Raw genomic sequence first — 12,180 nt, forward strand, 5'->3', positions numbered from 1 at the left:
CACAGGCCAGGACATTTCTGATAAATATATTAGTTTGCTTATTTATATAATGAGGCACCCCACAGGAGCAACAGCAACAGACAACAGGATTGGACTGGTTTTTGAGCTTTAACATTTACTTTCTTCCCCAAACACAAAAATAAAGCTGCTGATTCCACTCGACAGACTCAATAGTGTTAAAAGTAAAATAAATACAAATTCTATTTCAGTTGTGGAATGAAATGCAAACAATCCTCATATCATAATAAAAAGTACATCCTGGTCAAAGTAAAGCTGCATATATGGGGAAAATGCAACACTGGGGGGGGGGGGGGGGCTAAATAAATCACTGATCTATCATTTCTGTGGTGTCTGAAGCCGCTCTACATGACTACAAAAATAAATCTTTACAAATCCCAATGATTTTACAGCAAGCATAAGAATGAAACCGTTTTCACACACACATACACACCATAATAAACACACACTTCACCGATCTTCAGCTCATATTGCAGGAGGACCTTGTTATGACGAGCCGTCAGCTGATATCTGTGATTGCTGTGGTCAGGCGGATGTGTCTATTTGCTGGAGGCTACGATCTTGATGTACTGGAGCGCGCTATGTGCCGCCACATTGTGAGCGTTGCTGCAGGAGATGCCGGTGCCGTGACACATGGTGACGGGGTCGGTGGATAGTTCTGCCAGGCACTGGTACTGTCCGTTTACAGTCAGCTCATCTGTCAGACATGAACACAGTCAGGGATTTTCTACAGGCAGACATAGGGTCTCCCCTGAGTCTGTTTTTCTGCCTTTCGGGATAAAAGAAGCCTCCAAACATCAACCAAAGCACTAAATTCTTACCAATATCATAGTATGTGACCTCGAAGCCCTGCTCGTGGGACAGATCCAACAACATCTGAATGTAATCCGCGTTGGGAATGTTCAGCGGGCTTCTCCTCAGTAGGGAAATCTTTTCTGCGGAGGACTTTTTCACATTCTCGAGGAGGACACTCGGTTTAGGAGTCTGAAAAACCAGCAACAAGAACATTTCAAACATCTTGTGGATGTTTTAGGAGGTGAAATGAAAGACCTGACTCACCCAGGTGATCTCCGGACCGCCTGACAAACTTTGAAGCTTTGCCACAATTTTCTCTGCAGCCTCCCTTTTTGCTGCTTTTTTAGAACTTCCAACACCTAAAAATAAATAAATAAATAAAACAGGATTAAAACAACAGAACCAAAACAAACAAACTATTTAAATGACTGAAAAAAATGTTTAATCTTTCCTTTTTCTGTAAGAGAGTCAAATCTACAAGCGACAGTGAACTCCCTCTGATGTGGTGGACCAGACTCAGCTAGAACTGCATATTCAGGCCGACGCCATCCTCTCTGGATCGTTAACTCCTAATAATAATTTTTAATTTTAGGTCAATTAATATGAAGAGAAAAATGATATATAATTAACTAAAATGACACCCTTGATCAGTTGCTTAAAGGTTAAATAATACAAACATGACTGTAAAACAGCTGCAGCAAGATAAGTACTCTCTTCTGTAACACAGACCGTCAGAAATTACATAAAACAATAATTTTACATTTTCACAAAAGCAAACGTGACATATAAAAGATGTAACGTGATCACACCTGCAGAAGGGACACAGAGCTGGGATTGTAGTTTGCATCCGCTGCATCCCCGTTGGTGTCGGACTTCCCAGGAGAGGTCCTATTGGGCGTCACGTCAAACACATTAGAGCTTCAACAGTTATAAGAAATCAAATAAATACAACAAAACGCAAAACTTCTGACGACTGACGTTGCTGAATATATTTGTTCTATAACTTTACAGATAATGCTGTCAAATTATTTAACTACAAATAAAATTCCTATTGCAGCCTAAGCAGCATTAAAATATTCACATATGAGACCCCGATAGAAGCTGTACATTCTTTGGTTTTCGCTGTAAAAACCAGGTAAATGAACTAATGGTAAGCAAATAGTTTTGACTTCACTCACAATTTTTTAGAATCGAGGTTCAACAGCTTCAGCGCAGCACTTGCAGCCTGGTGTTTAGCAGCCTTTTTAGTAGGACCTTGACCTGAAATAAAATATAACGAAACAAATTTGTTTCAAAAGCAAAATTAAGTGAATCTTATCACAGATTTTAATTTCTAGCTTAAAATTTTTGCAATTATTTTTAATTTTCTTTGCACAGGTCTACGCTGGAAGTGCAACGGGACACGCTGATGATGCATTTAAGAGTTTACAGCAGCAAAAGACTAACCTGTAACGTGATCAGTGAGTTCTAACTGGATTTTCAGCATGAAACCTCAACAATAAATTACCTCCTGAGTTAGGAAGTACCTAGGTAGTACCTACCTGTACACCGAATGTCTGCAACTCTCACGCTGAAGAAGAAGCTGGGCTGGTGGCCACTTCCTTCAGCTTTCTCCATCTCGTACACAGGAGCGTTCCCACTGGCAGTCCCATACTCATGCAGGATTTGGATCGGGGTCTTCCCCAGGCTGGCCCATTCTGCTTCTTGTGAATCCAAACTTATATTTAACAAAGAAACAATAACATGCAACCTTTGTTACAGGTTAATCTGGGGTTATTTTGGTTGAACAAATTATATTTTATGAATTTTATATGGTGTCTACCAAACTGTTTAGGAAAAATAGGAACTGTAGCTAATTGCGAGTATTTCATGATTACTTCTAATATAAAATTATTTTGTTGTTTCATCACAAAAACAATCTATAATCTGTTAAATAGGAGAAATAAATGTATGTATAACCGTTGGTTTTCAATGTAATGGTTTGAAGCGTCCATTTAAACCGTACTGTTGTTTTTACGCACACAAGAAGATAAAATCATTAACTAGTTTCTGTAAATGATTTGAATTTAACTTGTAAATAATAACGCTACAAACCTTTTGTCGTCCGGTGACTGATACCCCTGTTGAGACATGTTGGATTATTTACGGAGGTCAGCAGGAATTTATCTGGTGGAAACTTAAAAAATAAAGATAAATATAATCTAATGCTTCAGGTTTTCTTCACATTAAACATATTCATGTTTCTAAACGAAGAAAATGCTGCATCCTTCCTGGAGAAAAAGGGAAATAAAAGTCGTGTTCACATCCGGGTCAGCGGAAGTGGTTGCAGCGATTTAGTGCACCCCCTGCTGGTTGAGATAATGGACTGCAATCAAAAACCTAAAATTGTATCTCACTAGTGGGGGGAACGTTTTAGCAAAACAATAAATAAAATGTATTTATGTGATGCAAAAATTAAGTAAGACTAAATTGACACAAATTTTATTTCAGTTTTGAAAACTAATTATAATAGGAAACCAGTTTTTTTCCAGGTTACTCTTAGACAAAGCATACTTTGTATCAAAGTTTATTTTTCATCAACTTTGTTCATTTGACATTTTTTTCTATTCCCATTACAATAATCTAAATAGCCACATTTTACTATTTTGACAAAGAACACGGAAATGCCATAAATACTGTTGCCATGCATCAAAAGATCCTGGGTTCAAATCCCAGCTGGAACCTTGCATAGTTTGCATTTTCTCTCCATACACACCAACTCAGGCTTTCTCCTAATGTGCAAAAACATGCATGTTTGAGTAATTGTCAATTCTATTAGACCCTAGGTGTGTATGTGAGTAGAAGTTTGTCCCTTTGAGACTCTGTCCAGGTCAGACTCTGCCTCTCATCCAATAACTGTTGGACATAAGCACCCAGAACATTTCCACTAATGTATTTGATAAGAAATATATTCTTTAAGAAATTAAAAAAAATATATATATATAGTACTGTTGAACAGTTAAGATTGTTTAGAGGCTTGAATTTGTCATGATTACACCTAGATAGCAGTAGAAAACAAAGTTGGTAATAAATTCATTTTCAGTCTAAATGCTTATTGCTTTGGCTATATAAAGTGCCACATCAGGGACAATTTAAATAAAATCATTCTGCAGCAAAAACTAAGACCTAACACCAACTCAAATGAAACATAAAACATGTTCAGAATTAGAATGTCGTGTCAAGGCGCTGAAATTTGGCACACTCAGCTTCTTTGGAAATAACTAGGCAGACTCCATTCTGCAGCAAAAACTAAGACCTAACACCAACTCAAATGAAACATAAAACATGTTCAGAATTAGAATGTCGTGTCAAGGCGCTGAAATTTGGCACACTCAGCTTCTTTGGAAATAACTAGGCAGACTCCTGGGCTTTTACAAGAGCTCATCAATAAACATACAAATAACGGTCACACAGACACGCACCAATATTTAAAGATGTAAACAGTGTGTGGAATCGGCCTCCCAGGGATCATTACATTCTATTAACAGGAGATCAGAAGGTTTTCAACTCAGGAGGAGGTGTTTTGGGAATGGGGAAGACCACTCTTTTGCGGAGTGAGAAGGCTGGTTGAGGCATCTGCTTTGTCTGACCCCACTTATCAGCAGACATCTTGCTCACATCGGCGTTCACTTGTGTCAGGATAGAGATGAGATCAACCTCCCTGAGAAAGACAAGAGATGCTGTGAGACGATGACAAAAACACCACTTAGATACAGTAACCCCCAAAGCACACTGGAGGCGTCAGCGGCACGGAACATCTCTGCTTCAAATAGAATCCATTATAGTCTAAGGGTTGATCCAGACCGAACGCGACACAGGACATTTTAGGTGTGTCCCAGAAATGGCTCTCTGCGCCGCTAAAGACAGGATTGGGTTCCATTTTTGCCACAGGCCACTTCTGGGACATATCAATTTCCACAGGTAACATAGAGCTAGACAGGGCAATCCCACACGGTATCCGTGTGCAACGTCCAGCTTTAAAACAAATACTATTGCACAAATGCAATTTTTTATCCATCAAGATTACATCAATACATGTGACCTAACGGATTATTTACTCCCAGCATCTTTCAAGAAATGCAACGGTGTTTTTTGTCCTAGCAGTGGAGAGGCACAACATTAAATACGACATCAAATGTGATCTCCTTCTTCTTTTTGGTTAAATGGTGGATGGCACAAACAAACAGTGATCTTTGAAGTCTCGTGGAATTTTGTGATTCTACCAGTTAAAAGAGGAGGATGGAGGAGAAGCCGTTCCGCATCTGAGATGCTTCTTGACATGGATTAACACGCCACGAAACACGCGAGTAAACCGTTCCGCTGCCGTTAATACCTCCAGTGTGGACTGGGGTTGCCTTTTTACGACCAATCATATCATAGAAAAGAAGAGACAGACCTGTTAGGCAGGTAGATGAAACAATGAGCAAAGTGTAACAATAAGAGAAAAACACCTCCAAACAGTACAGATATCGCACTTTACTTACTGCGGCACCATTTGGATGAGGTTTCGGCACAATGACTGGATATACCAGGTGCCACTTTTCTTGTCTCTGTAGGACACATAAGACGGAACGGTGGCCATTCCCAGCAGGAAATCTGCTCTTGATGGAATGGTGTCAGGAACTCTTGCATCAGAACAAATGTCCTTGTCTTCTGTTTCTATGCCATCAGTCTGGGCAGCTCTCTGCTCCCTGGTGCCCTGACAAGCCTGGATGAAAAACAACTTGGGCTTCTCAACTAAAGTGGGGCATTTCTTTCCATCAAAGAGAGCCATCATTTCTTCGATTTTGACAGTCTGGCCGTCTACTCCGTACACACTCCCTTCCAGGCCATGGCTGAGAACGCAGCACACCAGACAGTCCATCTGACTGTGGTCTCTTCCTCTGAGGTCTTTAAGCACCGACAGCATCTTCTCTTTTTCACAGTCCCGGTAAATCTCCACCTCAAAGTTCAGCCATTCAAACACTTTCTTCAGTGAATCTGGGGGAACATAAATTGATGACAATGCATGCAAACATATTGCTGTGCAGTGTTGCAAACAGAGAATCTACTGACGAAGTGTTATTAGAGGCATTTATAAAGAATCAAACCTAAACGTACCTTCATCGGTATGGGTTCCCGCTCGATCTTTGAGAGGCTCCAATGAGTTAGAGAAATTGTTATTGTTGAAAATCGCACAGAAGCCTCTGTTTGCGGCAGTCATTTGATACTTTCCCAAAGCCTATAAATTCACAAACCAGATCAAATGAAAAGAAGGGTTTAAAGTGAATCTGATACAAGTTTTCCTAAAGTCGAACTGAAATCAGCACATTTTTATGTAAAACTGGAGCCAAAAACTAAATAAACATTATTCAGTAGTCAGAACTCTAAGTTTTATATTTAAATAGAAAATAAATTAATCACAAACCTCTGCTGCTCTTGGAGGCTCTGGGACAACCACCGTTTTGTTTTTCAAATTAGCTTTACTTTCTAGCACATCATGTTTTATTGTAACTGGACTTTGAAGCGAGCCGGTCCTCAAAAAAGGCTTGGAGATCTGGTACGACAGAATAAGCAGAAGTTAGTTTCGAGGAATAAAAGTAACAAAGTGTAAATAATGCAACACAACAACATTACCAGGTTAGATTCAGAAGGGAAAGACAAGGACCTCAGCCGATGAGCTGTGAGGTTGGCACGGTCGGTGGTTTGTAAAAAGAAGAAAACACAAAAATCAAGTAATGTGCAACAAATCATCTAATTCACTCACTAAAGCCGGGCGGACACTGTGCGACTTTTTCACTTGTAGCACTCAGCTTCAGCTCAAACTGTACGACTTCCTCGCAGGGCAGATCTCACGAGCCAGGCGCTCACACTGTACGACCCAGTTCTCGGATGCGACCTGACTACTCACACTGTACGTCTGGTAGCAACACGTCGGCCCTAAAAATATGCTAAAAATAGCAGTTTTTACTCAACACGTCAAACTTTTTTGTCTTGTTTTGCCTGTTGTCCTTCGGGAGTGCTGCAGGAGGACACACGGGGATTTATGTATAAATCTGTGTTTTGTGATCAGTTTAATTTGACATGAACACGACAAACACGCTTTCTTGACAATCTTTGTGAGTAAAAAAAAAACGTGTAGAAATTAAAACGAACAATGTGTGTTATTAGGGAAATAGCGGGCGAGCGGTGTTGATGCAGGATTGCGCCTGCCCCGTGAGCGGTTCTGATACATTTTGGGTCGCAGCTGCTCGCAGCGCCGCTTCAACAGTGCGATACCCTCATGAGGGACGAGCGAAATATTAAACACGCCAGAAGTCCGTGCGAGCTCACGACTGCTGATCGGTAGCTGGTCACGTGGTGTTAATCGCCTCTCGTAACCCCCCGTACACTACACGACCGCGCGGCGCAAAACTCGCCCCGATCTCGTGGATTCTTGCACGAGTGGAAAATCGGCTCAAAAAAGTGAAAAAGTCGCACAGTGTACGCCCGGCTTGAGAGGAACTTTTCTGTCATCTGTGCTGAAAATATTATGCTTGTTCTTTATTTGTGGGATGTTTAAATTGTGGGGCAGCGGTGACTCAGAGGTTCAGGAGAAATTCACCCTGTAACTGGTGAGTTTCCTGTTCGTATTGTCGTATCCTTGAGCAAGACACTTAATTCCTGGATGGGCCGCTTACCCAATGTGGACCGGTCCAATGGTCTAAAGTTGCACAAATGTTTCTGTCAAGTTTTCTTTTTTAATAACAATGTTTGCGTGAGAAATGATTTACAGAGTTTTCAGGCTTTGTTTTGTGCTTTAGCACATTTTCTAAATGAGGCTGCTGGTCATTATCATTCATCAAAAAGTCCTGCTGTGATTAGAAACGGACTAAAGGTCAATGTTTCACCAGACCAACTCAAGTTCGACTCACACTTACTCATTGTTCAGTACTTATTCTCCATGTTCTCTCCCAGCACAAACATCGATGTGATGTTTGTTTTAGGTCTACACCTTGCCTTACAAAAAGCTTACCCTGCTTTTCTTTATATTGTGTGATCTTTTTATTCAGTGCAGGACAAATGTGATTGAAAATTTCCTCCAATTTATCCAGATTAGATTCACTGATGAGATCCAAGTGCTCCATCTCCAGCATAATATCCAACGGAGTCTGAGAAGTGACAGTAAATTAGATATGAATGCCTTAATCTGTCAAAAACACAAATAGTTTAAGAGGTAGGTAGACACACTCACCGATTTTTCCTTGAGCTTTCCACGTGGGATTAAATTGTTCAACATGAACTTCATGGAGTCTAGGTCGCGGTCAGTAATGTTGTCCGAGAGGTCATAAAGAAGTTTCCTGAAAACGAGGGCAAACATTCTTTATTTTCGGTCTGATTACAGATAATACTGGTTATTAATCACAAACATAATACAGTTGCTGCTTGTCAGTTTACCCCGGCTTTGCACCGGATGTGTCACATAATAGATGAGTTTCACCATGTCCTCAGCAGGGCATCCCTTTTCACCAGGAGCGTTCCACACAGCTGGCTCCACGTGATCTCAGAATCACCGAAGAATTGCAAGTTCATGCGTGATTCCGCCAGTTCACACAATACAAAGTGAGGAAAAGATGGCAGCATGTATCCAAAAGGTCTGTGGTTTACTTTCTGTTGTTTCTACCTCGGCCGTGACATTTTCATAAGGAATAACGTGTTTAGTTTTACTAGTTAAGCAACAGGAATTCTGCATGCGTCTTTTATTTTGAAAGCTGTATGATGCGCTTCACTGCTCCCATATTTGATTTCCTGTCTGGCCTGATCTGAACTGCTGAGCTTGACGTTCTCTGGGAGTGTAGTGTGCAAAAATAGACCTGAAGAATAAATTTAGCAGAACGCCGTGACACTAGGCAAGACGTGCCACTGCACGTCTGGTGGAAACTCACCCACTGACTTTAACGGTGACTACTGGCTCTGTCATGCGCTTCGAGACGTTACGCACCACTTGCACATCCAGTGGAAAGCCGAGGTTAGCCAATGCAAAAAAATAATAATAAATAAACAGAAACAAAATGCAGACTGCTCACCTGTAAGAGGAGATGAGGCTGGGGGCCGCACAGTCCTGTTCACTGAGTCCGATGTCTCGCAGCAGACGAGGCTTTTGGATGGTGAGGAGAAGTTCAGCCAGAAGCTGTGGCTGCTTCTCTGACAGGAGTTCTTTGTCCATCAGAGAGGAGAAGAGCTCCTTTAATGACCTCACTGAGTCTGGGTTACGACTCAGGAAGTCAGCGCACAGGAAACCTAAAGCTTTGAACTCATCCTCCCCCAAAGCATTATCTACATCCAGCAGCAGCTTGTGGAAATCCATTTTCTATGCTTAAAACAAAATACAAGATTATTTAGGTGTTTGTGAGTGATGATACAATGGCAAAATAGGCCACTATCCCTCCTAAAAACAATGTAAATACTGTATACCGTGAATCCTCTAATATTGGCCTGTATTCAATTAACGGCCGGGTATCACATTTTGGCTGGTGTCGGAGTCGGCGGAGGTGAATAATGGCCGGTATTTTATTGTGGCCGGGTGGAATATGGTAACAAGCAAGTACGGGGGCGGTTGTGTCATCCGTCTCACTTTTGATTTGCCAGTGATAGACCGCGAGGGTAACTTTAACCGTGCGGAGACGAAGAGGAGGCGGAAATTTGATATCAAGTTCAAAGAGAACGTGCTGATTATGCTGCAGAACTCTCTGGGGAGCAGTAGCAGGGGTTGTATGAACTAGTCACTAGTCGACTTCACTGCTCTATAGTGACTTTTTATGCCCGTCATCGACTAGTCGCTGTCACGTGATAATGACCGGCAAGATGCAGTCCTCGGAAAAGACAGCAGCCTGCTGTCAGCAGGTGACAAGCTCTTGCGCGTCGGGAGGCAACGCGTCAGGAGGCAACGCGCTGTGCCAGAGCGTCGGTACTGACACCCACCGTAAAACGGACATTTAACCAAATTGTGATGTTTACCCTCTTGCAATTTAACATTCCCCTCACCCCCATCCTAACCTTAACCAGCTTGCGCATGCAAAGCTCTGATTGTTGACGCCCTCCAGACATCTGCGTCCTGAGCACGGCCACAGTAACATTATCAAATCAGGTGTCGCCACCTCAAAAACTAATTTAACACGCGATGGTTCAAGTCGGCTCATTTCCTCTTATGTATTCTGTCTTTTATTCTTTTATTTGTGCCTGATGCGTTTCGCTGCTGTGGATTGGGGCGCATCACCTGTTTTGTCCTCGGTGACGCACCTAACTGATGTGGCCGGCGAGCACTCCGCTGTTTTTGTGGTCGGTAGATCTTGTAGAACTGCAGTTCAAAGGTAACTCATAAAGTGAATATATATGAACCCAGGCAGCAGTTTTTCTTTAGGATTGAGAGGAGATGCAGGAAGATAATAAACAGGCAGGACAGAAAAATAGTAAAATAAAAACAAGTTAGTTTTTGTACCTGGTGGTTGCAACAAACAGACACCACTGAAGGTAATCAGAAGTGAGGAACAGAAAATGAAATAATTATTTTAATGTTTAGAGCAGCAGGAACTCTGAGAGGCTGCAGGCGTATCAGTGAGTTTGCGGCCGCTGCCCAGGGGGAGGGGGGAGAGGGCTTAAGCAGAAACTACCGTTGTTAAAAGAGACGTGTTTAACTTTGAAAATGTGGGCGCAATTTTAATTGTCAAAAACTCCAGCGAACCATTAGTTCATTTTGCTCAAATAGAAATTGAGGCCTGCCTCTAATTCTGGTCCTCCTTCCAATAAAGACCTGGAGCTTGATGAGCTTGAGTAAAATACAGGCCCGGGCCTGTATTAGAGGATTTACGGTAGTTGTGTTTTTAAGTACTTGTAGTCTTCTAGCTTCCATGTCTGCCTTTAACTGTTTCACACGAATAAACTAAACTGAATAAAAAGCACGTATTAACGTGAGTCAGAGGGTGAGGTTTGTGTTTTATTTAATACAAGTTTCACTTAAAATTAAATTATCCTTCACTATCTAGCCATTTCAGATATCATTGAGTTTCATTAGTTGGATCAAAATAATGATATATTTTTTTCCAAAAGCCAAGCATAACAGCAGATCTGAACATGTTCACCTGTACACTTGTTTTCTTTCTGGTGACATTTGAAAAGAGGAAATGTTTTTTTCTTTAGGACGTGCCACACCTGGGGAATTTACAGGTGACTCATGTTCACATAAGCTTGATTTTGCTTTTAATTTGAAAATAGATCGACTAAAGGAATGAGAGGTTTCACTAAAACTAAATTACAGGAGACACTAAATTAGCTTGTAACATTATAGAACAACGGTTAATGGCCATGTTCAGAAAATAATTAGCATTTACATAAAATAAAATTTAAAAAGGTCACCCATAGATCCAAACAAGAAATAAACGTTATTTTATTTTGTAATGGCATATTAAATGACGTCCCTGTGTCCACAAAAACACACCCGGTAGGCTTTCCAAGAAACACAGCACCTAAAAACCTAAAAAAGTTACATCTGGACTGACTATAATGTCGGAAACCAGAATAATTTCTGTTTAAAAGTAGAAAATCGTCAAACATGGAGATGAATAAGCACGTATAAGCTGTATGATACGGGAAGCGTTTTCGACATTCTACTCGTGTTACAAAAATAAAAGTACGAAACTTAACGGAGTACCTGGTTGATGTCGAACGTTTCGCTTTTTTACGACGTCGTGAATCAACTCAGCATAGTCTTGATACTCTGGAGGCCACAGAGCTGATTAGAATAGTTATTTAATTGACGACCGGTAAAAGTTTACTCTGTTACGTCTCACGTATAAAAAAGGGCGGAAGTCGAAAATGAAAGTAAAAGAGCGCGTGACGTAGCCAGCGCGTTCTGCTGCGTCACCATGGTGTATGATGGTGTTTACTATGTTGCGCTACAATTGTGACCCGAAAATGAAGTTTGTTGAGACAACAAATAAACATCCGTAGGTTTACAACAATATAGATTTATGTTCATGAATTACCAAGCAACTAGAAATACAGTTTCAAGTTAAAATGGGGTCATGTAAAGAAAGTCTAAACAAAAGGATAATAAAGGAAAAACAACAAGGCACAAATTATGAAACATGCTGAATTAAATTAATGAAACATTACGAATTGAAAAAAATAAGACATTAACAATAAAATGTAGTTTTCTGGGGCTGTTTTATTTTGGTTCCGTCTTCAGGGTGGTGAAGTGTCCTCTACGTCTCACTTTAACTGTGAGATTTGCCCAGGAGTTTGCTGTTGATCTGTTGAACCTAAAATACTCTATAAGAGACAAAAGTCAGGTGAAAGGTGTATCATTCAGGA

At 40.9% G+C, this 12,180-nt stretch overlaps 2 protein-coding genes across 2 annotated transcripts; both read right to left on the reverse strand.

Annotated features, from left to right (window-relative positions):
• Window positions 1-355: 355 nt before the first annotated feature.
• Window positions 356-3,097, reverse strand: prkra (protein kinase, interferon-inducible double stranded RNA dependent activator). Its single transcript, XM_070544445.1, has 8 exons — window positions 2,908-3,097; window positions 2,355-2,530; window positions 1,992-2,073; window positions 1,623-1,701; window positions 1,264-1,382; window positions 1,078-1,171; window positions 840-1,002; window positions 356-715 (listed from the first exon to the last, which is right to left on the reverse strand). The coding sequence occupies exons 1-8, from the start codon at window positions 2,943-2,945 to the stop codon at window positions 558-560; spliced, it is 909 nt and encodes a 302-aa protein (XP_070400546.1). The 5' UTR covers window positions 2,946-3,097; the 3' UTR covers window positions 356-557.
• A 1,031-nt stretch (window positions 3,098-4,128) lies between these two features.
• casp10 (caspase 10, apoptosis-related cysteine peptidase) lies at window positions 4,129-11,658 on the reverse strand. Its single transcript, XM_015966443.3, has 9 exons — window positions 11,519-11,658; window positions 8,898-9,186; window positions 8,066-8,171; window positions 7,847-7,982; window positions 6,469-6,512; window positions 6,260-6,388; window positions 5,953-6,073; window positions 5,337-5,832; window positions 4,129-4,513 (listed from the first exon to the last, which is right to left on the reverse strand). Exons 2-9 carry the CDS (start codon window positions 9,176-9,178, stop codon window positions 4,345-4,347), a joined length of 1,482 nt encoding a protein of 493 aa, XP_015821929.1. The 5' UTR covers window positions 9,179-9,186; window positions 11,519-11,658; the 3' UTR covers window positions 4,129-4,344.
• Between the last annotated feature and the right edge of the window lie 522 nt (window positions 11,659-12,180).

The sequence above is a fragment of the Nothobranchius furzeri genome, chromosome 14, assembly GCF_043380555.1.
Source record: "Nothobranchius furzeri strain GRZ-AD chromosome 14, NfurGRZ-RIMD1, whole genome shotgun sequence".
Taxonomy (NCBI): domain Eukaryota; kingdom Metazoa; phylum Chordata; class Actinopteri; order Cyprinodontiformes; family Nothobranchiidae; genus Nothobranchius; species Nothobranchius furzeri.